Here is a 25,809-nt window from a genome sequence, read left to right as displayed (position 1 = left end):
CGACCCATCGTGCTGGAACCCCGTTCTTTGAGGCAAACGCTTCCAGTACTAAAGGGACGTGGACCGGAAGGCGGCATTCTCTGGTGCCCGGGGCACTGGTGTCACATCTAGGCATCATATGGCTGCGCAGCGCGAGAAGAATACCAGCAGTCGAGGCAGTTCTGAAGGTTTGCCGCCAGAGACGGCTCGGTCCCGACAGCGTTCGAATCAAAACTATGTTGAGGGTGATGGTGCACTCCCGCCACTACTGGGAGGGGATAACTCTGTATATGTTGATCAGAGTTCTCCGGCGGACGGTAATGAAGCTGCTAATGGATTTCGGCGTCCGCTCGTGGACGGTCCAACTCGCCCAGCTCCAGATGTTAGGGGAACCAGAAGTCTGCGTGATATGCAAGCATCATCTATCTCTCGGACTGCCAGTTCAGTTGCTACTGTCTCTGCTCTATTGGGGTCAAAGAGCGACAAGGAAAACATCCCTCCAGCTTTTTCGAGTCCTCCACATCCTTCGATGGTCCGCTACCGTAACCCAGGTATTATAGCCTCTGGGCGTACAGAATCCTCTGCTCGTTCTTCTACTCTTCTTCAGTTGTTGTCCTCTCCAATGGTCTCTTCACAACCTTTCACAGAATCTGACCGGCCTCCAGCTTTGGCTTCGTCCTACACTCATGTCCGGAGACATCGCGGTAGTGGTAAGGGTATTCTATCCGGCGAAAGTGCCTCTTTTAGTGCAGCTGGTGCTGGTATGAGACACGTTGGTGCCAGTTCTGCTGACCGTTTCAATCGGATGACAGAGCTTGTACCCTCGGATTCTGTATCTAACCTCGCTAACGATGGGAACGACGGTGGCGAGCAAGAACGCCGTCGTGATATCGAACCGGGCCCCAAGTCTCCGCTCGACTCGACTTGCTCGTTCTCTATTGCTTCTGAGTTTTCTGGAACACATCTTCCTGATCTACCTTCGTTGCCTGAAACAACGCCATCTCCCATAATGGTCCCTCTGGATTCTTTTCGCCATAGGGACAGGATTCATGGAGGTACTAGGGGTTCGAACGACGGAGTGGAATCGTGGAAGGAAGAGCGTCTACATGATGTGAAATCCTCAGGGTCTCGGCAATCACTGACTTTTTTGAGGGAACGAGAAAGGCAACAGAAAGAGAATCGTCATACTGGAAGTGCAAATCAGAACGCGATGGGCGATGGGCAATTGACTAAAAGTGCGAATCCGACTAGGCAAGGCCCACATGTGGTTGCGGGGGGAACAGGAACACGTGGATTGCCAATCGACGGAAGTTTTGCTGCTGAACTTCGCTCGCTTGTGACCACAGAAGAGTATAGGAAGTTCGTTAAGGGTGAGCGTCCCAGACTTCCCCATGCTTGCTCAGTCCTGATTCCCTCTTTTTTGTCCGATTCCTTTCATCATTGTCCCCGTTCAATAAAATTTCTCCACCTTTTGGTCGATCGGGACTGCTCCGACTGTATTTCTCTGTCCTTCACCAAGATGTGATGGAATATGACAGCTTGATAATTGATCAGCAGGACTTTCTGGCCAATGCTCGAGGTCTTCTTGTCACTCCGAACTCGGGGGCTTCTCATCGCCATCATCATCGCCATCATATCCTCAGCAATGATGCCGCGTCGAATTTACATGACAGGTTGAGGCTCTATGGTATGTTGGCGAAAGCTGTGGGGGACTTCGAAGAGGAGCGAGACGGATGAAGTCGGAGGGACTGCTCAGGTGCATTTTCCAAATGAGGATCCAAGTAGGACCGAAAATCACTGGACTCGGAGCCCATGCCCGGTTCTTTCTCTAGTATACTTTTTGAACTTATCCTCGAAGGCATCATCGTGTAAACGCATGCAATGACCCAAACTCTTTGATACATATGTATTCCACAGCGGACGCTTTACATAACCATTGAAAGTAACAAAGGAACGAGTCATTAGTTCGAAAACTTGTGGTTCGCACGTGTATATAAAATAGATGGGTATTCTCATGAGTGATTAAAGTGTGTGTTAATTAGGAGCCTCGATTGAAGAGAACATTGGTGTGTTGCCCCGTTGTGTCCCTCGATCCTCCGCGTCTTCTCTCGCCTATCCTTCCATCCCTCCTTCCGCGCGCGCGCTCTTCCACGGTGTTAGATGGGCCTGCTTGACTACCTCGCCGACTACTGCCCACCGAATGTCCCTGGCTTGACAAATGATCACCAGAGGTGGATGGCCCCGCATCCTGACCACCAGCGGCCCGGGAACTGGGGCCTCGAGCTCGTGAGCGACCAGGACCTATATTGGCAATTAACGCCTGTAGGCGGGTAGTACCGAATGTATTTTGACCTTGTGCAGCCGAAGGCGGGGGAGAGCTCGCTTGCGCAGTGGTTCGCGAAGTCGAAGTTGGTGCATTAGTGGCACCTTGGAGACTGTTGCGGCGAGAATTACGAGTAGATCTTTCTCTTTGTTCTGGAGAGCGAGTAGCCCTCGAGTGGGAGGTCCGGCGACTATGTGAAGAGGGCGGCGCACGAGGGGATGACGATGGTCCTGCCACGTCGAGAATTGGCGACAGATTAGGCGTCGATGCCACACCAGGGGAATCCTCAACTCGAAGAGAGGAAGACGACGCTCCAGATGGGGTGCGTAAACCTGAACGGGACGCGCTGCGTGTGTGACGCGGGGAGGTTTGGGGACGCTGGGAAGAGTTCTCATTAAACAGGCCACCATTCGAAGACGGTCCACCAGCAGAAAGAAGCTGGCGGCCGGGACGTCTCGATTGTTCCCGAACGCCTCGTGGCTGACGCGGAACAACAGTGGGAGCGGGATTAGCGTGGGATGGTGGCCAAACAATCGCATCTTCTGCTGGTGTGTCATCACCCTCGCTTTCTGGCTCGTCAACTTCACCACCATTAGGGAACGAGTTGGGATGAATAGTATCATTATCGTCTTCGAGATTCTGCTCCTGGACCCCATCCATAGCGCGCAATGCCAGGCCATGCAAATACTTCCGAAGCTCGGTAACACCCTTGCCAGAATATACGCAAAAAGCCATGCGCTGATGCTGGTTAAATTCCTGATGGAGTTTCGTGTGATGAGCATCAAAATCAAGGGCAAAAGAGCAAAGAATCAGGAACCCACCTTCGGGGGCGGCCGGCAGAAAGCGCGCAGATCTTTCCTCCTGAACTGAGTGATTCCCGTCAAACTCAAATGCGTCAGCTTATGCAGGCGTTGCAACAAAAAGTGGATAGCGGCAACAGAAATGTTATCACAATAACTTAGATGAATTCGTTCCAGTCCGGTGTGCCTCTCCCCCAGCGCGAACACTGCATTATCAGTAAGATTCGGCAGCCGAACGAGGCCAACCCTCCGAAGCTTTGGTAAGGACGCAAGCTCCGAAACGGACAAATCTGTTAGGTTGGAACAGCAGGCCAAGTCAATGTATCGAATTCTTGGGCACACTTGTGCCAATTGCGTGACGCCCCGATCGGTAATACTAAACAAACCACGATGAACACCCAAAGTTTGCAAATAATAACAAAAAGCGTACCTAGCGACGTGGCCAAGGTGAATATAATGTAAATTCTTGGCCAGTTTACCCAAACTAGCGAGTGATTCGTCCGTTAACAAGGTGCACTTCGCCAGAACAATATGTCGTATCTTTGGGCAGTTGGACAGTATGCCCTCAATCCCTGCATCGGTAATTTGCGCACACGAAGTCATGTCGAGGATGCGCAAGTGGTCAAATGGATATGAGAGGTATAGTGGCGGCATTTCCTCGGAACCAGAAGCAGTAGAAAGGTCGATTCTGCTGCTGTTGGGGAAGGGATTCACGGAATTATTGGACCGCCCCGGAACAGAGGGCGGTGGGGAAGGAAACGCGTCATCCGTTAGATTCGTGATATTGGCCAATTGGAGCTCGCGCAGATGATGCTGGTTTTTCCATATGTCCCTAATGCAGAGGTCGGTGAGCTTTGTACAATTGCTCAGATCGATCTCAAGGAGCAACGGACAGCTCGTTGCGATCGCGGACACGGAGATGTCAGTGATGAGGACAAGGCCATGCAGCTTGATACGCCGTAGCATCGGTGCACATCTCGCAACGGCAAGAACGCCCTCGTCCGTTATTAGTTTGCATTTCGAAAGATTGATGCCCTGCAGCTTCACCGTGGTATTTGCCAGCGCTTTGATCGATGCGTCAGTGACCTCGGTCACACCGCTCAGATCCACTGCAACGAGACCAAAACAAGCTGAAAATACGGCGGTGAGAGAAGAATCCGTGAGCAGCGAGCAGCCAGATAGGGTCAATCGCTCCAGTCGAACACACGGCGCTAAGCGCACAAAAATTTCATCAGTCATCCCGGTCGAGTGTGCTGAAAAGTTGAGGCGACGGATGAAAGTCGCATAGGCGAAAGTTTGGTCCTTGCGAGTGATGATGTGCATCATCTTAAGCAGTGACTGCAGGCTGGAGACGGACAATTTGTGCCACAACAGTTCAACACTGCATTGACACCATGTGCGAGAGACGAGCAAAACGGAGTGTTGGTCCTCCTTATTCGTGAGCTTTCTGAAGATCTGGATGAGGATTTCGTAGGGAAGGTAGTTAGCTATATTCGAACGGCCATTGGCAGGCCTAGGAGATGAAGGTAGGACGACAACGTCGGGAGCCCACCCCTTATTGGGCTTTGCATCGTGAGGAGCATCGAAATCGTCATCAGGCTGGTCGTAGTCTTCGTCGTCCGAAGGCGAGGCGAACGAACGCGCTGGTGACGGGGACTTTCGACGTTTCATCGCTTTGGTCATGGTGGTAAGGAGGACTGGATTCTTACGTAAGCTAGACGTGTTTCAACCCCAACTGCCACCTGAACGATGTCGGCGCAGCCTCCTGACGATCAACACGTCCTGGCGTGGATAAGGGAAAACCTTCCGAGGGCGAGTCAACGTTGCGCTCGCTCTATGCGCTGCTTCCTGACCCCTGCTGCTCGTTATAGCTAGATCCAAGCATTCAGCAATCCATACACACAAGCCTAAATAGTGGTGCGCCTCCCACACAGGTGCTGCAGTGGTTGTGAGTTTTTGAATTGGGAGCTGCGTGCTTACCTTCCCCACATTGAACACCATGTATTGTTGGTAGGCAATCTCGACGACAGCCGAAAGCGCCTGAACACAATTCCGGACAGCATATGCAACAACAGCAGCCTCAGTTGCCGCCTCAAGCTCAAGTCCCGGGCCAGCCCTCCGTAAGCTCTTGATCGAATACTTCCGCCCTCTTTAATATCGCCTTTTGCAGTACAATGCAGAATCGGACTCGGCCACCCACCAAGTGGTCGCCCTGAGTGCTGCACCCCGGAAGCGTGGATTGGTTCCATCAAGTCAGCCACCTTACACTAGTAATTCCGGCCCCCCCAGACAGGGGACCCCATCCGGACCGCTTCAGCAACAACCAGCTTCATTTCACCCTCCATCGCAGCCTCAACAACCCGCTCCCCACATGCATCACCGATCAAATCCTGCTAGACAGCAATTCCTCAAAACACTCAGCGATGTGATGATGTCGAGTGGTCATCCACTTCCACCGTCGCTCACTGGTATTGATAACCCCGCCTTCGACTCCAGCAAATCACGATTCAATGCCATGGACATTCCCGGTGAGGGTTGCATTCGTCTGGCGGGAAAAACTGTAGATCTTCACGAGCTGTTCCTGAATGTTGTACAACGCTTCGGGGGATATACCAAAGTCAGTCGCATTCGCCTATGCTAGGCTGAGAGATTGACCATTGCTGTTTCATTTTAGATTACACAATTACACCAATGGCCTGCATTGGCAGCGCAGCTTGGCCTCCCTGAATATACAAGCCCACCGAACAATGCGAACCCCATCCCCGTCGCTAATCTCCTCCAAAACTACTACCACGTTGTGCTCGGGCTGCTCGAAGATTGGTACCTGAAGCAGCAACAACAAAAAGCCGCCATGCGTCATCAGCAACAACAACAACCATCTCCGGAGCAACCAATGGATCCGGCGGCTGGGGCAAGTAAGGTGAATGCACAAGGTCCGTCAGGGGGGATAATGCATGGTCAGCAGCCAGGAGGTGTGCGCGTGCCCGCAGGTGTTTCCGGTGATAGCGTCGGAGTTGTTGAAGGTCCGGAGGCAACAGCACAAAAGCGCAGAATTGTGCCAGAAGCGCCACTCGAGAAGCAGCCACGGTTGGAAGCCCGTAAGCATTCTCGGTTTTGTCTTACTATCCACGAAAATTTCCATTCTGATGTATTTGTCTCTTACTGCACTGTTATCCAGACGACGGCAACCATCCGGGCTCTTCAAGAGTTAGACGACCTCGTTCCCCAGCGGTGATGCCCACGGAAGCGCTCAAGGATATCCTCCCAGACGATCCTCTTCCGTCTGCAGGCCAACGGCGATTCAAGATCGAGTATGTACCTGTTTCGCGGCCTCTAGATACGGTTGGCGGTCGTCGCCCCGAAGCGATCGAAGAGCGACTCGCTCTTCTACAGCAGCGTCGAGTGGTACGCCATCATGACGAACTTGGTGAGTGTTTACATCCCCTTTCGATAATTATCAAGTCTCTGAATGGTCTCTTGGTGATTTCGTATAGGCATGATCGATTTAGAGAGTGTGGTCATGTCATTACGTTCCGGCCTGGGAAATGAGGTGTCATCTGCATTAATGACGTTAACGATGCTCTCTACGTTGCAAATTAGCAAAGGAGGCTTTCAACTCGAGAGATGCCCCGAACTCCTCGACTCTCTCATCGATTTGTTGGAGGAGGAAGCTTTTGATGGCGAAGAAGAGGACGATCAACCATTGTCAACTCATCCACCTAAAATCTGGTCACGATGGGACATTGTTCGTCAAATTGAGGGAGGGCCGTCCGTCTCTTTGGCGCCTGCACCGCGAACGCGCGATGAGCCAGGGCAGAAACCCGTTACGGTTATCATTGCAATTCTTAATCTCCTGCGCAACTTATCTCTGATTGGATCCAATGCTTCATTCATGACCAAGGATCCCAGGCTGGTGGATACCCTCGCGAGATTAACGGAAGTTGTTGAAGATAGACACGGATCACTCCGACCGTCCTCTAATTCGTTAGAGTTAGTCGATATACTTCGGATACATTCGGAGGTCCAGCAGATCCTTTCCATCCTCGTGGCTGCCTTGGATCTCAACATTCACCAGACCCGTGCCATTCGCCGTATTTTCTCGTTGATTCTCTCTCCCCTTGCCGATTATGATCAACTCCCTCGTCCTGCCCACGGCGGCATCCAGGACCGCACTCTTCCCCCTGCTTCAATTGAGTGCACTCTTGATGTCTTCTCTCGCCTTGTGCAGGAAGATCAGAATAGGAAGGTGCTCGTAAGGCACATTGATCACGGGTCCCTCATCCATCTTTTCGGAGCGTTCCTGCGCTTATTGCCGTTCACAGATAATGACCTGAGCGTGACAGTGGGCTCAAACGCGGTGTTAGAACCCTGGATGGGGTACCTGGAGCGAATTATGCTTTGCATTTACACGGTCATCTTCCTCGCCCCGCCTTCTCTGAAAATTCAATTGCGGAAGATTCCTGGTGTGACTTTCATATTCCTGCGGGTCATACGTTTCTACTTGGGGGGTATACGCTACGCAGACCGCGCGCCGTTTGCTTCGCTGCAGTACGATAAGAATGCGTATGCAATCTTGGCACGACGGGCGTTTGAGTGTTTAAAGTTACTGGACGCTGTGGAAGACTCGTTCGAGCCGATTCTGGCAACTCCATTAGCTTTCGCACCACCTTCCATTACAACCGGGTCAGCTGCCCCTAGCATGGGAGCGCCTAAAAAGGAACCTCGCGGCCTACTTAGTGGACACTGTACCGAAATGGTGAACTCGTTTATGGCAAGGGAGGGTATGGAGGAGGTTGTCTTTGCAGAGTTGGAGACGATGGTTCGACTGCAGGAAGTGCGGTGACAGGGAGATGTGTTTCTTTCCCTTAGTAACGTATGAATGGTGTTTTTCCCTTGACTGTATTTTTTCCTTCGATTTTCTGCTTACTAATGTGTCGCACATGCTAGTGGCCATGATACATTGTTACGATAAGATTGGAGTTATGGGTAGGGCTAGTTGAAGAGGTGTGAAAAGCTAGTCAAATGACATTTTGTCCGTTGCCCACAACAAAATTGGATTTTGCTGTGGCTCTCCTGACCCAATTTGGATTGTGCGACTAATAATCCCCCACCCGAACTCGAAACCGTTTACTGGGTAGTAAGATGCATGAGACGGTGTATGGGACGTATGTGAGCAATGCCAAGGTCGCATAAATATCCCTGCCCGTTGCGCTCCGAGCCCGTCCACCAAACCATGTCCTGAGAATTGAGCATGATAAAATTGTTTCCGCCTCGGTATCAATAGCCCCCAACAATCTATTCCAGCTCTTGCACCGTGGTTTCCTTCTATCACAACCCTGGTGACCTTCTGCCCTCATCACTTCTACCCCCCTCCATCTTCCCCTCCCCCGACCGCAATGTACTCTCAACGACCGACACAACCTGGCTCAATGCTTCAGCAGGGCTCCACGGCGTTTCCCACTCCTCCTGTAACTTGCTCTTCCTTCTCTGCCTCCCATTATCAATAAGTTCTTACGCTTTTATGCTCACAGGCGTCCACCGCAGGCTCTCCTCAAGAACTTGAACAGGCCCCTCTCATCAGTGTTTCAACTTACTTCCATCCAACTGCTAACATCATCCCCTACGTCGACCCGGACGTCGTTCTCGCCTCATCGGACTCAGTTTACTTCTACGTGCATCGTCAAAAACTTCTGCATCGATCGTCCAACAACTTTGCGAATCTTCTCCCATCTTCATCTACTTCCCAGACCGACCTCCAGCCTTATGTGCACAACAGATCTGCACCTCCCCCACCTCTCTCATCGCCACCCCTCCGTGGATCGGAGCATCCGAATTCTCCTCATCAACATCACACTAGCCCCTCATCTCGTCAACCCAACCCACGTCCCGCAACACCCCAGACGCTCCTAGTTGTCCCGGAGCGCTCAGATGTTCTCAATATTCTCCTCCTTGCAATTTACAACGTATCCGCAGAACGCTATGCACCCTCACTTGATACGCTCAGTTTGGTACCCCAAGCCATGATCCGTTACGGTTACAACCCTCCGGAGCTGATAAACCCAAACACGGAAATCACAAGACTGATTCTGCATCACGTTCGCGCGGACGCTCTGCGAGTGTACGTACTTGCGGGATTGTACAACCTGGAGTCGCTGGCTGTTTCTGCCTCACGTCATGTGCGGTCGGTTGCGACGATAACGGACGAGCAAGCACTGATGATGGGTAGCATTTATTTACGGCGAATTATGCAACTGCATGTAAACCGGATCGCGGCGCTGAAGAGCATTCTATTCGTCAAGCCGGATGGACACCGCCCGGGACAGCCACCTTGTGATGGTACAGACCAAAGAGTGCAGCGCGCTTGGGCGCTTGCGACGGCATATCTAGCGTGGGAAGCAAGGCCGGACATGCCCTCGGTGGAGATTGCAAAGAGTTTGGCGCCACTCCTCGATCATGTAAGTTGGAATTTTATTTCATCCTGATCATCTTATCCGCAGTTTTAAGAGCCGTAATTGACAAATGTTTTTCTTTCTTTTCTTTCTTTTCTTTTCTTTTTCTTTATTGTATTGCTGGTGTCTTGGTCGGTGCCGTTGAAAATTTCCTTCCCCTTGCGTTGTTGCGGATACGCACATGCGCACTTTTTTCCCCTTGGGATTCGATTTCTGGCGGGATTTCTTGATCCTTCGATCTGGTTCCGGGCGTGAATGACGTCATAGGTGCATTGCCCGGAATGCAAAATCAACCTGCAGAACAGGATTTCTGCCGTCTTGAACGCGTGGGCTCATGTCAAGGACACGATCTGAGCGTGCGCATCGAAGTTTGTATACCTTTTTTCCATTTTGGCTATGCGTCGCACCCATGCCTCATGTCCTTATTGCGTCACAGTCCCAACTTTTAGTTCACAGACTTTGAATGCCATCGGTTTATTCCGGGCGGATTCTCTTGACATCTCGGTTGGAATGAATCTAGAACTCCACTTCCAAGCAGCAGTTCCACTTATCAGTTCAAAAATTTCCAAAGAACTCTGAATAACGGCACCCACACACCACAAGAACTCTCACCCAGAGCTTTTTACTCTTGATATCCCCTGTTTCCGATGGGTAATCGAATTCCTCCCACCTATTTTGTTCATTCTCGACGGCCTTTCAAACGTTTGCTTACACGAGATGAAGCTTAGCGCGAAATTCGCCGTTCTTCGCCCTTTAATCAGTAAATTCCTTCTCCCCCTCTTTCACCCCCCCTGTCCTCCTCTGGGCCAGATTATCTCTCGACTCTGACAGTCTCTCAAGGCTTTCGCCTTTCTGCTCCATCCCTGTCCCTCGTGGGCAACTTGTCCCATCTCGCGCATCCATGTGTGCGCGACAAGCAGGCAGGCTGTCGGTGTACTGCCCTTTTAGCTGCCTGACTACTCCCTGATAGCAGCAACTAATCGAGGCGTCTATCTTATATCGGTGCAATTTTGGTCTTCCATGTCTGGCGATTCGCGGCAAAACCGACCGGAATCGTAAGAGGAAGGGGAGGTGGGTCATCAGAGAAGGACCCTAAAATCGCTATGCAATATCATGGCGGGCTTTCCCCCACAAGCATATCCCTGTGCCGATATACCCTTTTCTTTGTGCTACTTTTTGTGTCTTTGTCGTTGTCTTTTCTTACCTCCTGTTTGTATTTCCTTTCACGATGCATGATGACTGTACCTGCCCATCCCTCTTGTTCGCATCACCTTTTCAAGCTACCATGATATCTCTGATCACCCAAACCTCTACAAATCATTTCCTATTCTGCATGTCGTATCAAACTTCATTTCCTTTTTTTTGATGGTCGTCTCCCCAATTCCGCTGCTTGTTGTTGCTCATCCCATCCTACATCACACATCCTTCTTCGCTCTTCCTCTTCCTCCTCCAACTCCTACATGGTTACTTCACTTGTTCGCTTCCTGTCTGAACCATTCATCTCTCTCTCTTCTGACACAACCAACGCTGATTTACTTAGTCCACCAGTTATGATGTATTGATAATTTCCTCGTTTTCTGGTTCAAATCACCTCTTTTCCCCCGCTCGAAAGCTCAAAAAAAAAAAAAAAACTCGATATTGATACGACAGTGAACGACCCATTCCTCCCTGTTCTCTCCTTTCGACTGTCCAAGCTTTGATGTATGCATGCAATGCAGGTACTTGTGTATGCTTAGCTAGTGCCTACAAATATAGATTCGACATGCTCGGCAATTGGTGCGCGTTGCGCGTATGTTGCATGCATCGATCGTCATACATGCACGATACGGCGCAGCTCGACGCAAGTTCGTTCTCGATTCAATTGCGAGTACCGCTCATATAACGTTTGATAGGCAGTATGTACTGCCGTTCGCCGGTGGTTTACATTTTCTTCTCTGGTGATGCACGTACCATGAGTTCTCGGTCCTTTTTCACCGGCCCCCCCCCCCCTTTTTTTTCATTTCCTTGTGTTATGCCTGTGACGATATCAGCAGTTTTATAGTACATGCAAAAAAATAGGTACGCTACTATTAGCTCGCTGCTGCAATCAGGAATCCTTGCTCTCGTGGACAAGCACCATTGGTGGAGTAATTGCCAATCCACGTTTAATTTTTTAATTTTTTAAATTTTTTTTCATCCGTCGTGATGAAATCTTTTGATCTCAAGACCTTGTTTTGATCCCGTTTACTTCCTCGATCTCTTCTTGCTTCATCGATGCATCGGCACGATACAACTAGCCGTTCATATGTACCTCCGAATCTTACTTGTCCCTCCCCCTCTCTCCCCCCCCTTCGGCTTTGTGATTACCCATGTTTTGGATTCGAAAGTATTAAATTTTGTGTTCCGTGTACTGTTTGGACGGTGTGAGATTGCCCCGAGGGTTGTGGTTATGCTACGGTCTCTAGTTGTAAAAGGAATGAATCAATGGGGGGGGGGGGTACGATGAATACGCAATTGTACGTGGGCAAAGCCATGTGTGATGCATGAGCCCGAATTGCCGGTGAGAAAGCGAGAGGGGGGTGGTGGGAATGGATTACTGTTAAATGCATATCCTGTTGTCATGGGTGCTTAAGTGCTGACATATCGTGGTGGTGGCGATAAGTTTTCCTTCGATTTCCGGTAAGCCATGTCAAGGAAAGCGTGTCGCGGCCGCGGTCGCAGCATCGCGGCCACTTGAGTTCCTGTTTTTTTTTCCATTTACTTGTATAGGCTATGAGAATACCCATCATGATTTACTATGCCGGAATTAAAAATTGAGTGAAAGTGATTATTTTGGAGGTACTAACTTGCTTACTCAGGCTGTAAACATAGAGCCTAGCTGAGCTAGCTAGCCTAGCCTAGACGGTGATGGAAAAAGATCCCGTACCCGTGGTATATTGAGGTGGGTTCATGACGTTCCCGGAGACACGCGCGCGGGGCCGGGCAAGACGATTGTCGGGCGTTATCGGTTGTTTATTAGCGAGAGCTTCGAACCCCCTTAGGGCGCAGAAGAGGGGGGGACTCCAGAAACGCATGTTTGACCATGACTGGATCTGCGGGGGCCATTGCCGAATGTGGATCTGGGACTCCAAAGCATGGCCGATGAGCCTTTTACTGATTGATAGGCTGAAAGTATAAGTAACACTCGAGCCACCATGCAAATAAGGAAGTTTGACAATTCAACAAAATGTGAACGTACGGGGGGGTGCAAGTGGCGAGTTACATAATTCACCGCTGATTTCTCTTTCCTAATATGTTGATCGCCTCATGCAATGCTGTGCATGGAGGGCTGGAACGAGAACATTTGTTATTTGCAGCAATCTGCAACCCTCCCCGATTGCAAAGGGGGGGGAGGAGGAGGAGTTGCGATTCTGAAATGAAGATCTGATGATGTGTCAAGATCGAAGAGTGTGGCATTGAAGCCACCATCAGTATTGTAAACGAGAAAAAAAAAAAGCGCAGTTTTGCAGTGCTTGTTGAACTTCTTTCTTTCCTATTCGAATCGGTTGTCCATGCCTTTGTACGTACGTACGTAGGTAGATCGATGTGTGTGTGTGAGCACGTATGCTACGTCCCTTTGTACCTGTGCCTGTCTGATCTGCGCGGGCGCGTACGGTGTACGAATCGATACGGTGATGACCCATGAAGAATATTATGTATTCGCTAGAGAGTAGGGCAGGCACAGAAGTCAGGACAGGCAAGAAAACACAAAGGGAGACGTTGTGGTGTCAGGTCCCAGCGTCCGTCCCTTTAACATGTGTTGCTAAGTTGGGGCGCCTATATCCCCACGCAAGGGGCTTGCGTGGGTGTTTAAGCGCCCGATATCCAAGCGTGGGAAAATCACAGCTTCATCGATCATTCTCAGAACCCCCACTGATTGCTCACGATCTCATTTTCTCTACAGAAGGAGGGAGACGCCTTCGGAATTGCCCCTCAGTGTCTTATCGCGTGGGGAGATGGGGGATTCTTGTGATACAGTCTGGTACGTGGCATTAAAGTTCTCAAGAGATCCTTCATCAACATCAAACGGCATCCCTTCCTGGCTTGGTGGCTTGATGGCTCAATAGCTATACAGTAATGGTCTCGACCTCGCGCAGTATGCCCCTAAACGTTTGGAACTTGATTGGAATCGTCGCGTTGCGATCGCCCCCCCCCCCCTCTGTCATCTCGAAATCGCGCGGGGGATACTGTAAGACTATTTCCCCCCACCCGTGCCACCACATCCTCCGTGCGCAGAACGCGTCTTAGTGCGATACATACGTTTCCAGTCCATGGACCTATGCAGGAGGATGGGTGTATATTTATTTGACGCATCGCCCGATTCGATCGTTGCGGGATGATCGACTTCATAAATGTGGTATGCATGGCACTAGCTTTAAACATAGTTGCGAGTGATCGGACTACGTTTGGTAGATAGACTATCGTTCGACCCTGGAAAGATCGCACGTTCCGGCGACTCATTACCTATGAAAGATAACACGATATACCCTGCTGAGTTTCAAGCTCGCTTCTTTCGTTCCCTACTCAGGTTCCGATCTCAACGCTCCATCGCCGCCATTCTCTAGCCGCCGGGGCAAAGTGTTCCCTTTCCCTCTTACTCCCAATGGGAATTCTTAACATTGCAAATACAAGCCCGATGGCTGTGGTAGAATATGAATTGGGGACCATATAGGGGAAAGACATACTTGCACCCATGCTGGCGGGTAAATTATGAGATATATCTTATCTCTCGATGCTCATACTTTGACGATCCTGACTCTAGTTCCATATTTGAGTTGGGCTCAGTTCAAATAACCCGATATGTATACAAGGGTTTTCAATGGGAACAGGTGGGGCCAGAACCCACTCCTCGATCTTCGGCATCTTTTCCCTGCTAATCTATAATCCTCCCTCGTTTTATTCGTAGACGGCAAGCAAACACTGTCATTACCCGCTGCTACGGCTCCCTGCCAAGCTCCAACCTACATCCCCCGGTCTTCTAAAAGGCGCCGAGCAGGCATTCACTCGGGGGCAGTGTCACCCGAATCTTCTAGTTAGCTCCCTCTCCCATACCACGCTCAAGTACGATCCACTCGGCACCCGCGGAAAAAGAGTAAGTGAATCATTTTCTTGTTTCGTTATTGCTCTACTGAGTTCTTCCAACCTCGGTTCGTAGATATGCACAGAGGTGGACGGGAGAAGCCGGAGATCGGCCTTTCTTAAGATTGGGTCGGTTAGGAATTCGGCCGTGCTAGCTCTACTGAATGAAAGACCCGGTTGGGCACCTGGATCGTGCTCATGCTGCACGTGTTCAGGTCGCACCGAGTGCTTGCAAGTGACAACAACGGAGGGGCCCGGCTCGGGGTGGCCAGACTCCGACTCTACGCTAGGTCCCCTTCCCACAGTCGGACAGGGATCATGGCTTTGGCCATAGACTCACACCAACGCCCCCACCACGCAGCGTAACTGGATAAATATGGGTCGCGAGATAATACAAGACATGGGCAAAACGAAAATTGGCTGACATGATTCAACAGGGAATGATGATCAAGAAGCGATGTCTTGATACAGATCGGAAGGAGGAAATGAGTCCAACAAGTCAAGAAAGCAATCTAGTTAAATGCGTCATTGAAATCGAGGTAAGCTGGGTCTTGCTCTAGCCATTCTCTCCAATACTCAAAAGCATCGAAATCGAGTATCTCTGTCGGCCATTCGGCCACTGGGATGGGTCTGGCGGAGGACGACGCCTGGAACAAGTTCTCGGCTCGCTGTTCCATCTCGAGGTCGGATACATCGACATTGGGTCTCTCTGGTGACGGCCATTCCGTCATTTGGATGAGTCCATCGGAGGGGAATGGCACCTGGGGGTGGTCGAGCAAGTTACCGGTTTGGTCGAGCGGGTTTTGCTCGGGCCATTCCATCCTGGGTTGGGACTCGAGCCTCCAGATCGCTGGTGTTGGCCGTTCGGCGGCTGGGGCCAATCTTGCGAAGGAGAATGATGCGTGGGGATGATGTAATGGGCCCCCCGATGGACCAGCACTGGGGAGCAGCGCGGAGTCAAAGACTCTAGCACTTTGGACCAAGTCCCTCTCCCAGCTCGACTGAGGCGTACAAGAGCGGAATCCTTGTCCCTGCGCCAAAGATGTATGCCAAAATCAAAGCCAATCGGTAAGTATGGAATAGGAGCGGCGGGTAAAACTTGAGGGGCGTGCATAGAACCGAGAAGAGAGGGTTTGATCGCGAAGAGGCTGGAATCCCGATGGCCGTGCCATTCAGCGACTCCGCGGCAAATGGAGGAGCGCTATGGATAGTTGCGCTGGGAAGTGGCACGGGCCGGGGGATCATTAGAACATGAGACGACGTCCCTTCAGAGCAAAACGGTGCGCCGTATTCTAATAAGAAGGGTGAAGTGGGCGATGCAAGTCTGTTGATGGGGGAAGGGAAAGCGGAAATGACGTGGATGAGGAGTCGCCGCCGCCGGGATCCGCGTCTTGGTCGTCGCCATTATTATCTGGGCGACTCGACGTATGCTCCCTCTCCATATGACTCCTCCGACCGTCATATCTCTGGAACCCTACCCCACAAAGCTTGCATACGAACTGTAATGTTTCGCTTTTAGATCAGGTTAGACAATTGATAGTGTTACTGGGGGGCGAAAGTTTCCTTACTGAATCTCTTTGCGATGACGGTCCAAACCGCATTTCTGGACGAAATATCTACTGCATTCACTACATTATGGGGTCTTTGGCATGGAATGAGCATTGTCCTGATATTTCATGACGATAGGACTTACTTTTCTGAACCAGGCAAATGCGTCTTCTCATGCCTCCTCAAGTCACTCCTAGTGAAGAGCTTACCGGCTGACTGACAGCCAGGATGTCCGCACTGGAAGGTCTTGTCCATATTTTCCAGAACTGAGGGTGTCCGATGGGCAACACCGGAGGTCAACAAGCAACCATTTATACACAACATCCTCGGGAGGCGCTTCGTTCGTTCAACCAGCTCATAGGTATGATGGTTGATTTGACGCTGACACTGGTGGCACGAAATGAGTGAGAATGGCCGGGAGCTTTCATGCCAGCGGAGATAGGAACCAAGCTAGGATATGTCGCCGAGGGTTGTATGGCGCATATGTCCCGATTTCGACAGTTCAGACCTTCATCCCGAACCCCTTTTTTTTTTTGGGTGGTGGCATAGCTAATTGTAATGTGGTCAAATGGGTGGCCCAATGGCTCGAAAGTCGCCACCCGGGTGATTCCATTGCACCATTGCACCATTTCGAGAAATTCCCACACCTGTCATCTCTCCCTTGCGGTTGAACGGGAAAAGCGGTCTTCGTGAATTAGTAATCGTCGTCTCTATGCATTTACGATGCCTGCACTTGGAAGGTTTCAGCGCAGTGGGAATATATTGAGCTGGTTATGCTTTGAGCAACCTGCATTTCTGTCAACGTAACTAATTATATTAGTTGATTCGACTGCGGGAATTCAGAGTCGGAGGAGCGCAGGTGGCTACGCTTTGATCCTTAGCTTATGAACGAATGTCTCGGGATGCCGCACGATTGGCGTAGTGGGGGACAGAAAACGGAATGGCACCAGCATATGCGGCATCGTTAAGGTTGGCCGAGAATGTTCCATTACTGCATTTAGACAACGCATAGGCTATTTATCTAGGCCCCCGTGGGTACGGACCTGTTCACTCCCTCAAGTCAGGGGTGGACGAAAGAATTGTACGGTAATAATGATACAAGAGGAAATCCAGCCTAGCTGTCCAACGAAGGATAAACCTTGCAATGTCCTTGACACCCTAGTCGATCAATTAGAATTGCCGTCGCCTGATACGATCAGAGGTATCGAAGGCGTTCATGACTGCTTCGACATGTTTTTTCCTTTCTTTCTGTTGATTCTTTGCCGTTCACCAAAGTTGGAATTTTCCAAGTTCTTCGAAAAAGATCAGCACAATCGTGGGAGGGAAGTAAAGATACAGTTCCTAGTTTTTACTCACCAACTTCGCCGTCCTCTTTGCCACCGAAACTTTATTTAATTCTATCAGCACTTTAGCTTCAGGAAGTTCCATCTCTTCCAATCTCGTTTCTAAACCATGAATGAAGTATTGATTTGTATGCGGAAAAGGAGAAGGCCCATATAATTCATACTCACTAATGCGCTGTTCAATCTTTTCTACCATCACTGTGTCTCCTTTTCGTTCTGTGACGAAACTGACCGCGACACCTCCACGTCCCATACGTGCCGTGCGACCAACGCGATGGACATAATCTTCTGCACCTCCTTCATCCTCGTCCTCACTTATCCTAATCTCGTTACCCTCAGTGCCTGCCACCTCAGATGAAACCTCGCTCTTGCCCTTGCGCTTCTCCTTCTCCAGAAAGCGTTTGCGCAACTTCCCCATAGGCATATCCCAATTGATAACCATGCCAACGTCCTCAATATCCAACCCACGAGATGCAACGTCTGTACAAACGAGCACAGGACTCACACTCGATCGAAAGGAGTGGAGGCTTGACAGACGATCGCGCTGAGATAGATAGGAATGTAGGGCGGCAGCTGGTATACCGAGGTGTTGGAGTAAGATCGTGAGATAGGCAGCAGTCCTGGGGTGAGTCACGAAGACAATGGTGGGAGGTGGAAACAATATGGGGGTGTCATCTTCGTCTCTTTGCTTCCATCTGGCCTTGACCTTTGCTGGAGCCTCCCTTCGCAAGTGGGCGATAGATTCGGGTGGGTGGCAGAGAAGATAGAAGAGATAGACCTCCCGTACATGAGATGGGCAAATAACGAAGTATTGTTTGAGAGTATCGACGGTCTCAACGCTGGGGGAGCATCTTAAGCAGAAAGTGCCTGATATAAGGATAAGAGTCAACATACGTTGAAGTGTCCCGATAAATCACCGGCTTTTGCTTCCCAGGCCTGGGAGGGGCGTCCGAAAGCTTCTCGATCTTGGGAGTAATTGTAGCAGTAAAGAGACCAGTTTGACGGTCAGGCGGTAGGGCAGCAAATATGGCGCGTAGATCTGGAGCGAACGTGTCGGTCAAAAGACGATCGGCCTCATCGAGGACCTAGAGGAAGTCGAACAATGAGGACCCACGATTTCTCACGTTATCAATGGTCACTTGCCAGAAACTTCACTCGAGACAAATTCCATTCCCCTGACTCGCTGTTCAGGTGGTCTACCAAACGTCCTGGAGTGGCCACAACGATATGAGGTCGATTATTCAATTCCAGTGCCTGCGACAACATATCCATGCCACCGACGATTACTGCTGTGTGAATACCAAGAGCTACACCGAGTACAGCAAACTGGTCACCAATTTGAAGCGCTAGCTCTCTGAAGGACGCGTAAAAATATTAGATAGCTGATTTTTATAAAATAATCAAATCACCTAGTAGGCGTCAAAACCAAGGCGAAGATCCCGTAAGGATCGAGACTTAGTTTTTGTAGGATGGGGAGGGCGAACGCGACGGTCTTTCCGGACCCCGTCTTCGCGTTGCCGATACAATCCCTTCCTGTGCAAAAGTGTCATGTAAACATCTTGCACAATATCGAAGGCGAGCCTACCAGCAAGGAGTGGGGGTATACAAAATGCCTGAACAGGTGTCGGGGTCCTGATTGACATCTTTTTGAGTGCCCGGGATAAATCAGACGAAATTCCAAGCGCGCTGAAGTCGATGGAAAGCTCTGGTTGTGTGGTTGCTGCTGTGTTCCTCATTGGAGGTGCAGGCTGGGAGATGACTCGAGAGGGAAGAGAAACCCTTTCAGGTAAGTTTAAGGAAGGAAGCTCGCCGTCATCATCAGACTCAAAGTCGGAAAGCGTTGCATCAGGGATTCCGCGCGCTGGGGCTTCAGATTCACCTGGCTCTGGAGGGTCCTCCTCAGATGACGAAGTGGATGGTCCCGGAGAGCTTACTCGCCGTGATTTAGACGGTGGGAGCTCGTCGACGAAGCTGCCTGAAGCAATGGACCCGAGTTTGCGTTTTGTGGCCATACGTGAAATTTAATCCTGAATCAATTGCCAATACATTCATCTCGGCGCTTAGAATTTCCATCAGGCTTTTGGTCTGCCTCCACACATATCATCAGCCTCTGTTGGGATAGTAGCCCACTTGGCGCTGGCGGCCGTGTCTTCTCGGGCGAGTCCACGGTGTCTATGACAACGATACGTCAGTTCACCTACTTGCAGACTGTCATCTATCCAAAGGGGCAGATGCGAAGGGCAACATGCTTTATATCGATAGATAGCTATCGTCTACAACTAGCCCCGTCACCGGCGGACCGAGCCTCCTGAGTTTAAGGCCACAGCCGTACAGGAGACACTCTACACAATCTGTTCAAGCTCCTTTGCGTATTCCAACGTCGCAACGATCATTTGCTTCTTTGGAATGGCTACTTTTTCCTCGCCTTTCCGCACAAAATGGACCGTCTGGTTGACAAGGTCCACCTGCCAGCCCCTCTGTTTAGAAGTAGGTCAGTTGTCCGCCACGAGCCGCCAGCGAAGCAATACTTACCTGCTGAGCGAATTGGATGAGGTCATTCGAGGATTTAAAGTATAAAAGAGCGGCAGCTTCGCTAACTGGTAGACTGTCGTACGCTGTCTCTTCGCAGCTGGCGATCTCATTTCTATTTAGCAGTTAGCCTTGTCAAGGGAATTCGTGATGATTTCGATATGGGGAAATGCAGCCATACCGTATTGTCCCCATCAAACTATCAACAAAGAACTTGTACTCCTCAGATGGCGCTTCTTCTCGCGCATTCCACACTTTTCCATAGCTTCCCTCCATCAGCCAGCGTTCAAGGTTTACAGGATGTTTGATGAATGGATTTTCGGCTATGGCATCCGATTGCAGGGATTCCAAGGTGGTGTGGAAGTCAGCGATACGGTTCTGGGTGAGCAATCGGATGAGGTTGAGACCCTGAACAGCATATTGTCGGGGCGATGGAGGAAGGCTGGAGCTAGTGAAAGGTTGATGTTGAGGGATTGACATTATTCAGATTATGAACATGGGCGAACCTGAATTCTGTGTAGAATGTCTGTAGCTGCGAGAAGTATCGGTCGAATGAAGGGACATCTTTGATCCTTATGCTCCAGAAAGCGCCAATCTCAAGTATTTCGCCTGCGCATGCATTGAGGGCAAAGTAGGCAGTTGAGGAAATCGGGACCTCATGAAGAAGGGCTTACGTGTCACCAACAAATCATCGAGGCTCGCATCCGCTTGAGGAACAAAAAGTCCGGCTTCAACGAGACCAATCTATGTTTGCACACTCTAACTAAGCGCAAGCCAGGTCAAGTAACCGACATTGCACGAACCTTCAGCTTGCTCAGGAGAGTTCCGCATTTCTTCAAGTCAGGGGACGACAAAGAGAACTCTGATCTGAGCTGTGAATATAACGAGGCTAATTCCTGAGGCGCCATATCTCAGGGAGCCAGTCAATCGAGCAGTCAATTGTATTTTGTCCCAAATGGGCCACGAGATTAGGCTGACGCGTCTTCGGGAACAGCCACGCGTCGTCAAATCTCAACGGTCCGACACAATGAACACCGTCGACGTGCAACGATTAAAAGCTGGGGAGATCAATCTTGGCGTGAGTTACTGTCTTGATTGGCCGTGACAATCCTTTTCCCATGCAGGAATCTCCTGTTTAGACCTCCATCATGGCCGTTCAATTTGAAGGTGGTGTGGTCATAGGTGCTGACAGTCGGACAACTTCGGGAAGCTACATTGTGAGGAAGGTTCCTTCCTTGCGATTCGAGCCCTTGATTCAGCTTTTCGTCGTAGGCCAACCGTGTCACGGACAAGCTCACTCATATCCATGATAGGGTATACTGCTGTCGCTCAGGCTCAGCAGCTGACACACAAGCAATAGCTGATATTGTTCACTATTACTTGCAGATGTACGCGTAAGTGAAACTATTATTTGGATCATTACGTGTATGAACGTTTATTTCCCCTTTCTAGGCAACAATATGAAGCACCACCTCCAGTTCATACCGCCGCCGCTTTGTTCCAGAAACTTTGTTATGACAACAAGGATGTGCTCTCTGCTGGTATTATCGTTGCTGGGTGGGATAAGGAACAAGGCCCAAGTGTATACAATATCCCACTTGGGGGTGGTCTATTTCGCCAACCTTGGGCAATTGGCGGTTTGTGTTTCCATTGGTTTGAACATGACCCATCAGACTCATGCGCACCGATTAGGCTCTGGTTCAACATATGTGTATGGTTACTGTGATGCTACCTATCGGGAAGGCTGGGGACGAGACGAAACTGTGGGATTTGTAAAGAACAGTAAGGCATCACGATTCTCGTCATTTCGTGTGTAGCTGATTGTCCCTAAACAGCTCTTGCCCTTGCTATGTCTCGTGATGGATCATCAGGGGGAACAATACGAATGTGTGTGATAACCGAGGGAGGTGTTGAAAGGATTTTCATTCCCGGGAACGAGCTGCCAACTTTCTGGGAAGGAAAAGAAATCATTAACGTTCCGCCGAAGAAGGGGGTCCAAGGGCAAATGGAAATTTAAGTGGATGCCTGTTTCCTGAGCTCCGACCTGTCTTGTGTATCATAATCTCAAGTGTGAATAGCGGTGACTTGTCACCATCCTTATATAATGTCTGTTTGGGAAGTGAGGGATCTAGCAGTGATGCTTTTGTGAACCTGAACCCACACATATGACATGTGATCGGCAACATCCGTTCTTGAGCTTTTTGCATACTCTGTTCGTCATGTCCACCATGTAAGCTTTGAATGACGGTACTCCATGTGAGCTCACGCTAATGCCTCTTAACAGTACGCAACAATATGGTGTGACTCCACCTATATCAACGGCTGGTCCGACACAACGAGAAATCGAAGTGACGGAATCTTTGAAGCAGGAACTTATAGGCAGGAACTCATACGAATCACAGGAGGAGTCCAAGCTCAGGTGCGTCCAATGGGTGGTGCGCTTTGCGGTGCCTTACCGATTGGTCCGGCATTAGAGAAATTACGCTGGGACGCATTGCGGTTCTCGTCCGCAAGTTTGTCCATGATGTGATGATTGAGCGCGGCCTTTCCGAAACAATGGCATCCACAGCTGGAGGAAAGATATTTACTTTTGGCTCCTATCGACTTGGGGTTCATGGCCCAGGGACTGACATTGACACTCTCTGTGTTGTTCCCAAGCACATTGAAAGGGAAGACTTTTTCACACATTTCGAACCAATGCTGAGGGCATTCGAGGGTGCTACCGATGTTGCTGTGAGGTCTCCTGGCGGACAACTGTCGTTCTTCAGCTTACAACCTATGCTTTAATACAAGGGTGTTCCGGAGGCATACGTCCCAATCATCACCGCCAACATTTCAGGGGTAGCTTTCGATTTTCTCTTTGCTCGACTCGCAATGTCAAGCATACCAGATGATTTAGAACTGAAAGATGATAACTTACTGCGGAATCTTGACGAGCGCTGTGTGCGGAGCCTCGGAGGTGCGCTATTCATGCCTCTTTCCTTGTAGATTTTTGTTGACGGCTGTCTCCTAAGGCTCCCGAGTAACAGACCAAATTCTCCGCCTGGTTCCAAACGTCTCAGTGTTCCGTGATGCGTTGCGATGCATAAAACTCTGGGCCCAAAGTCAGCAAACCCTTCGTGTTCTCCAGATAGAGACAAGCTAACTTTGTTCCTTAGAGCGAGCAATCTATTCCAATGTCAACGGTTTCCTGGGTGGGGTTGCCTGGGCCATGCTTGTCGCGCGAATATGCCAACTTTATCCGAATGCCAACGCCGGGGCTATCGTCAGCCGGTTTTTCATCATCATGTATCAATGGTGCTGTGTGTTCTCTCATACACTCTGACTCGCCCTTTGACGTCTCGAAAAAGGCAATGGCCATCTCCTGTCCTCCTCAAGCCAATCGAGGACGGTCCGCTCCAAGTCAGGGTTTGGAACCCTAAAGTATGTGTTGGCGTCCCTCCGGGCGGAATGTAGGCAGCTTGATGGTTTTTTTTTTCAGCTTTACCCTTCGGACCGAGCTCATAGGATGCCTATTGTCACACCTGCCTATCCAGCCATGTGCTCAACTCACAACGTCACCCAGTCCACACAGGCAATTATGAATCAAGAATTTAAACGAGGTTAGTCCCGTTTGGCATCTCTACTGTTCTCCAACACTTAAGTAGGGCTGTTACAGGCGCGGATATTGTTGATCGAGTGATGATTGGCACTGCGGAATGGACTGAACTATTTCAAAAGCACGACTTTTTTCACAGGTATCATAACTATCTTCGGGTTATAGCCTCAACGGGAGACTCAGCCACTCAGCTGAAATGGTATGGAAACTCGTGCCATTCGATGTTATCCCGCTATACCTGTGCCCTTAGGTCTGGCACCGTGGAATCACGGATACGGCAACTTATCATGAAGCTGGAATTTGTTGATGGCGTAACTGTTGCCCATCCCTTTACGAAAAGTTTTGATGCTACATTCTACTGCAAGAATGACGCAGAATCAGATGCAATTGTCCAAGGAGATGTTCCCTCGGATGTGGCCAAGCGAACGCTGGATGATGTAAAAGATGTTCCAGCCCATCGCACAGTATGCACCTCGACCTTCTATGTCGGCCTGGGACTTCGTCCGAAGCAAAGTACGTAATTGTACTCCATTCCGATTATCTTCTTTTCGGTTATAGCGTTCTATGGCGTGAAATTCTCAATGCTGCCACGATGACAATCTTACAGGCGGCACTCCCGGAGCACGCAAGCTTGACATATCGTATCCTGCTAACGAGTTCGTGAAGATGGCGAAAAGCTGGGAACATTTTGATGCGTCTACCATGTCAATCGTCGTTCGGCATCTCAAAAGGTGGGATTTTGTTATCCTTGGATGGGCACATTAAAAATGATCTGAGCCGTTCACTAGCTCCACCTTACCTGATTCTGTTTTCGATCCTGGTGAGAGGGATGGCCCCGGGAAAAAACTTAAGAGGACCAAATCTAAGGTCAGCATCTGCTTCTGGAATGTGCTGGAGTTTCTGTATACTATCATCCGGGTGAACAAATGCTTAACATTGTTTTCAGAAACCTGTCAATGATGATGGATCCACCCCGAAGAGGCCTCGGTATGAATATTGGTTCATTCAACTTCACAAGGCACCTACACTGACTTCCGTCGCCCGGTGATACTTATCACCTCTGCCGCGTTGGTTGGTTTGCTCCCAGACATTCTGCGACAAATGATGCAGAATCAACCTTACGGAATACCAAAGTTCCCAGCCCAGACGAGATTCCACCTACTGGTGCTCTGCCTAACACTGCTGATGCAAATGCTGCTTTAGTCGCGATGATTGAACAGACTGCTGCAACAGGTCATGTTAAGTCGCCGACGCTGCCACTTGGTGAAAATGCATCTGTCGCAACCAACGCAACTGCTGTACTTTCAACCTCTTGATTTTTCTCTCGCAAGCAACGCCGGTGCTTTCACGGTTTGTTCCTCTCTATATGCCACTCCTATCAGGAACGCGGCAAGGCTGACTAGCTTGGAGACACGGCCTTCATCCTGTGCCCTCCTATCTTCCGGGTTGATCCACTTATCTGATGGAAACGGATGCCCAGAGTTAAGTGATCGTCAGTATTATATAATTGTTGTATACTATTATCAATGCAGTTGCACTATTCCAATCCTTTTGACGCTCAAACTTAGGAGAGGACGAAAAGGAGCTGCGAACAATTTGGTTTGCTGTCCACAGCAAGCGATGAGAAAATCTTTTGGATGCAAATTCAGTGACCCTGAAACAGCAGCAAATATCAAATAGGGGCATGCATGTTTCGGAGTTTGCCGGATTACAGCGACAACTCTGATTGACGAATGCCATTTCAGACGATCGCTGATCGTGGGTATAGTAATCATGACGGTGTTCACGTGAAGCACATCACGAAAACCAGGCAGGTGCTTCAGGTGCTGTGGAGCGCTCCAGAGGGACTCCGCTACTTGCTGTGGTCCAGTGTTCCTCATGCACGGAGTCAGGTACAAATGCCACATTCTATGCATTTCTATGACTAAAAGGTAATTTCAATTTTGCTGTGCGCAATACCCACTCCGCGGGTGACCAGCCTCTGATGCCCGAAACTAATCAATTCGGGCATACTGGACTCCCGCGGTCTCGAGGAGTTGTCGTATCCTGTCAATCATTTTTGCGACAAGAGTCCAACAATAAACGTCACATCCGATTCGGATGAATGACTCCGACGGTCATGTGACCGTCCTTGATGGCATGG

The 25,809-nt window shown here is 50.0% G+C and overlaps 12 protein-coding genes across 12 annotated transcripts; 7 read left to right on the top strand and 5 right to left on the bottom strand.

Moving 5' to 3' along the window:
- Positions 1-388: 388 nt before the first annotated feature.
- EI90DRAFT_3034035 (uncharacterized protein) lies at positions 389-1,361 on the top strand (the record flags this gene model as incomplete). Its single annotated transcript, XM_039058503.1, has 1 exon — positions 389-1,361. A coding segment is annotated over one exon (973 nt), but the record flags the coding sequence as incomplete, so codon positions are not given.
- A 501-nt stretch (positions 1,362-1,862) lies between these two features.
- EI90DRAFT_2989251 (uncharacterized protein) lies at positions 1,863-5,240 on the bottom strand. The gene is made up of 3 exons (XM_039056061.1): positions 3,533-5,240; positions 3,124-3,478; positions 1,863-3,058 (listed from the first exon to the last, which is right to left on the bottom strand). Exons 1-3 carry the CDS (start codon positions 4,783-4,785, stop codon positions 2,018-2,020), a joined length of 2,649 nt encoding a protein of 882 aa, XP_038922396.1. The 5' UTR covers positions 4,786-5,240; the 3' UTR covers positions 1,863-2,017.
- Positions 4,822-8,245, top strand: EI90DRAFT_3034030 (uncharacterized protein). The gene is made up of 7 exons (XM_039058502.1): positions 4,822-4,914; positions 4,974-5,050; positions 5,117-5,222; positions 5,273-5,719; positions 5,777-6,200; positions 6,281-6,529; positions 6,597-8,245. The coding sequence occupies exons 1-7, from the start codon at positions 4,852-4,854 to the stop codon at positions 7,943-7,945; spliced, it is 2,715 nt and encodes a 904-aa protein (XP_038922395.1). The 5' UTR covers positions 4,822-4,851; the 3' UTR covers positions 7,946-8,245.
- Positions 8,246-8,498: 253 nt separating this feature from the next.
- Positions 8,499-9,905, top strand: EI90DRAFT_3012040 (uncharacterized protein; the record flags this gene model as incomplete). Its single annotated transcript, XM_039056536.1, has 3 exons — positions 8,499-8,570; positions 8,634-9,557; positions 9,852-9,905. 3 exons carry the CDS (start codon positions 8,499-8,501, stop codon positions 9,903-9,905), a joined length of 1,050 nt encoding a protein of 349 aa, XP_038922394.1.
- A 2,863-nt stretch (positions 9,906-12,768) lies between these two features.
- On the bottom strand, positions 12,769-13,436 carry EI90DRAFT_3034023 (uncharacterized protein). The gene is made up of 2 exons (XM_039058501.1): positions 13,094-13,436; positions 12,769-13,062 (listed from the first exon to the last, which is right to left on the bottom strand). The coding sequence occupies exons 1-2, from the start codon at positions 13,211-13,213 to the stop codon at positions 12,877-12,879; spliced, it is 306 nt and encodes a 101-aa protein (XP_038922393.1). The 5' UTR covers positions 13,214-13,436; the 3' UTR covers positions 12,769-12,876.
- EI90DRAFT_1740451 (uncharacterized protein) lies at positions 13,114-14,095 on the top strand. Its single transcript, XM_039052107.1, has 4 exons — positions 13,114-13,551; positions 13,645-13,758; positions 13,818-13,926; positions 13,987-14,095. The coding sequence occupies exons 1-3, from the start codon at positions 13,212-13,214 to the stop codon at positions 13,907-13,909; spliced, it is 546 nt and encodes a 181-aa protein (XP_038922392.1). The 5' UTR covers positions 13,114-13,211; the 3' UTR covers positions 13,910-13,926; positions 13,987-14,095.
- On the top strand, positions 14,096-15,099 carry EI90DRAFT_1740452 (uncharacterized protein). The gene is made up of 3 exons (XM_039052108.1): positions 14,096-14,398; positions 14,476-14,661; positions 14,725-15,099. The coding sequence occupies exons 1-3, from the start codon at positions 14,222-14,224 to the stop codon at positions 14,980-14,982; spliced, it is 621 nt and encodes a 206-aa protein (XP_038922391.1). The 5' UTR covers positions 14,096-14,221; the 3' UTR covers positions 14,983-15,099.
- Positions 15,100-15,108: 9 nt separating this feature from the next.
- EI90DRAFT_3034018 (uncharacterized protein) lies at positions 15,109-16,324 on the bottom strand. The gene is made up of 3 exons (XM_039058500.1): positions 16,005-16,324; positions 15,768-15,972; positions 15,109-15,679 (listed from the first exon to the last, which is right to left on the bottom strand). The coding sequence occupies exons 1-3, from the start codon at positions 16,088-16,090 to the stop codon at positions 15,161-15,163; spliced, it is 810 nt and encodes a 269-aa protein (XP_038922390.1). The 5' UTR covers positions 16,091-16,324; the 3' UTR covers positions 15,109-15,160.
- A 1,086-nt stretch (positions 16,325-17,410) lies between these two features.
- Positions 17,411-19,182, bottom strand: EI90DRAFT_2905103 (DEAD-domain-containing protein; the record flags this gene model as incomplete). Its single annotated transcript, XM_039054192.1, has 8 exons — positions 17,411-17,488; positions 17,553-17,641; positions 17,708-17,853; positions 17,950-18,378; positions 18,434-18,624; positions 18,695-18,893; positions 18,949-19,072; positions 19,125-19,182. The coding sequence occupies 8 exons, from the start codon at positions 19,180-19,182 to the stop codon at positions 17,411-17,413; spliced, it is 1,314 nt and encodes a 437-aa protein (XP_038922389.1).
- Positions 19,183-19,604: 422 nt separating this feature from the next.
- EI90DRAFT_1740084 (COP9 signalosome) lies at positions 19,605-21,055 on the bottom strand. The gene is made up of 6 exons (XM_039052106.1): positions 20,872-21,055; positions 20,743-20,812; positions 20,575-20,677; positions 20,250-20,516; positions 20,072-20,183; positions 19,605-20,016 (listed from the first exon to the last, which is right to left on the bottom strand). Exons 1-6 carry the CDS (start codon positions 20,974-20,976, stop codon positions 19,882-19,884), a joined length of 792 nt encoding a protein of 263 aa, XP_038922388.1. The 5' UTR covers positions 20,977-21,055; the 3' UTR covers positions 19,605-19,881.
- Positions 20,985-22,092, top strand: EI90DRAFT_3034010 (nucleophile aminohydrolase). Its single transcript, XM_039058499.1, has 6 exons — positions 20,985-21,146; positions 21,208-21,285; positions 21,341-21,462; positions 21,521-21,705; positions 21,761-21,850; positions 21,904-22,092. Exons 1-6 carry the CDS (start codon positions 21,024-21,026, stop codon positions 22,083-22,085), a joined length of 780 nt encoding a protein of 259 aa, XP_038922387.1. The 5' UTR covers positions 20,985-21,023; the 3' UTR covers positions 22,086-22,092.
- On the top strand, positions 21,923-24,713 carry EI90DRAFT_3034009 (Poly(A) polymerase central domain-containing protein). The gene is made up of 11 exons (XM_039058498.1): positions 21,923-22,298; positions 22,353-22,487; positions 22,543-22,801; positions 22,862-23,027; positions 23,083-23,172; positions 23,227-23,365; positions 23,419-23,491; positions 23,550-23,670; positions 23,727-23,865; positions 23,917-24,179; positions 24,274-24,713. Exons 1-11 carry the CDS (start codon positions 22,234-22,236, stop codon positions 24,429-24,431), a joined length of 1,608 nt encoding a protein of 535 aa, XP_038922386.1. The 5' UTR covers positions 21,923-22,233; the 3' UTR covers positions 24,432-24,713.
- Positions 24,714-25,809: the final 1,096 nt, after the last annotated feature.

The sequence above is a fragment of the Cantharellus anzutake genome (assembly GCF_015039405.1).
Source record: "Cantharellus anzutake strain C23 chromosome Unknown EI90scaffold_4, whole genome shotgun sequence".
Lineage (NCBI taxonomy): Eukaryota > Fungi > Basidiomycota > Agaricomycetes > Cantharellales > Hydnaceae > Cantharellus > Cantharellus anzutake.
The sequence above is the reverse complement of the archived record's forward strand: the minus strand, read 5'-3'. Positions and strand labels throughout refer to the sequence as shown.

Bases quoted from the DNA above. Each gene is read 5' to 3' on its own strand.
- EI90DRAFT_2989251 (XM_039056061.1), bottom strand. From the start codon at position 4,785: ATGACCAAAGCGATGAAACGTCGAAAGTCCCCGTCACCAGCGCGTTCG. The intron at 3,479-3,532 runs GTACGCTTTTTG...TGGTTTGTTTAG, and splicing joins CACCTTGGCCACGTCGCTAG to TATTACCGATCGGGGCGTCA. The intron at 3,059-3,123 runs GTGGGTTCCTGA...AAACTCCATCAG, and splicing joins TCTGCCGGCCGCCCCCGAAG to GAATTTAACCAGCATCAGCG.
- EI90DRAFT_3034030 (XM_039058502.1), top strand. From the start codon at position 4,852: ATGTCGGCGCAGCCTCCTGACGATCAACACGTCCTGGCGTGGATAAGG. The intron at 5,051-5,116 runs GTGAGTTTTTGA...TATTGTTGGTAG, and splicing joins ACACAGGTGCTGCAGTGGTT to GCAATCTCGACGACAGCCGA. The intron at 6,201-6,280 runs GTAAGCATTCTC...ACTGTTATCCAG, and splicing joins GCAGCCACGGTTGGAAGCCC to ACGACGGCAACCATCCGGGC.
- EI90DRAFT_1740451 (XM_039052107.1), top strand. From the start codon at position 13,212: ATGAAGAATATTATGTATTCGCTAGAGAGTAGGGCAGGCACAGAAGTC. The intron at 13,552-13,644 runs GTACGTGGCATT...ATAGCTATACAG, and splicing joins GATTCTTGTGATACAGTCTG to TAATGGTCTCGACCTCGCGC. The intron at 13,759-13,817 runs GTAAGACTATTT...AACGCGTCTTAG, and splicing joins GAAATCGCGCGGGGGATACT to TGCGATACATACGTTTCCAG.
- EI90DRAFT_3034023 (XM_039058501.1), bottom strand. From the start codon at position 13,213: ATGGGTCATCACCGTATCGATTCGTACACCGTACGCGCCCGCGCAGAT. The intron at 13,063-13,093 runs GTACAAAGGCAT...CGATTCGAATAG, and splicing joins CGATCTACCTACGTACGTAC to GAAAGAAAGAAGTTCAACAA.
- EI90DRAFT_1740452 (XM_039052108.1), top strand. From the start codon at position 14,222: ATGAATTGGGGACCATATAGGGGAAAGACATACTTGCACCCATGCTGG. The intron at 14,399-14,475 runs GTGGGGCCAGAA...TTTTATTCGTAG, and splicing joins AGGGTTTTCAATGGGAACAG to ACGGCAAGCAAACACTGTCA. The intron at 14,662-14,724 runs GTAAGTGAATCA...CTCGGTTCGTAG, and splicing joins TCGGCACCCGCGGAAAAAGA to ATATGCACAGAGGTGGACGG.
- EI90DRAFT_3034018 (XM_039058500.1), bottom strand. From the start codon at position 16,090: ATGGAGAGGGAGCATACGTCGAGTCGCCCAGATAATAATGGCGACGAC. The intron at 15,973-16,004 runs GTCATTTCCGCT...CCCCATCAACAG, and splicing joins GGCGGCGACTCCTCATCCAC to ACTTGCATCGCCCACTTCAC. The intron at 15,680-15,767 runs GTTCTATGCACG...TCTTTGGCGCAG, and splicing joins GATCAAACCCTCTCTTCTCG to GGACAAGGATTCCGCTCTTG.
- EI90DRAFT_1740084 (XM_039052106.1), bottom strand. From the start codon at position 20,976: ATGGCGCCTCAGGAATTAGCCTCGTTATATTCACAGCTCAGATCAGAG. The intron at 20,517-20,574 runs GTTCGCCCATGT...ACCTTTCACTAG, and splicing joins ACATTCTACACAGAATTCAG to CTCCAGCCTTCCTCCATCGC. The intron at 20,184-20,249 runs GTATGGCTGCAT...ACTGCTAAATAG, and splicing joins AGTTTGATGGGGACAATACG to AAATGAGATCGCCAGCTGCG.
- EI90DRAFT_3034010 (XM_039058499.1), top strand. From the start codon at position 21,024: ATGGGCCACGAGATTAGGCTGACGCGTCTTCGGGAACAGCCACGCGTC. The intron at 21,286-21,340 runs GTGAGGAAGGTT...TTTTCGTCGTAG, and splicing joins CAACTTCGGGAAGCTACATT to GCCAACCGTGTCACGGACAA. The intron at 21,851-21,903 runs GTAAGGCATCAC...GTCCCTAAACAG, and splicing joins TGTGGGATTTGTAAAGAACA to CTCTTGCCCTTGCTATGTCT.
- EI90DRAFT_3034009 (XM_039058498.1), top strand. From the start codon at position 22,234: ATGACATGTGATCGGCAACATCCGTTCTTGAGCTTTTTGCATACTCTG. The intron at 22,299-22,352 runs GTAAGCTTTGAA...GCCTCTTAACAG, and splicing joins CTGTTCGTCATGTCCACCAT to TACGCAACAATATGGTGTGA. The intron at 23,366-23,418 runs GTGCTGTGTGTT...GTCTCGAAAAAG, and splicing joins TTCATCATCATGTATCAATG to GCAATGGCCATCTCCTGTCC.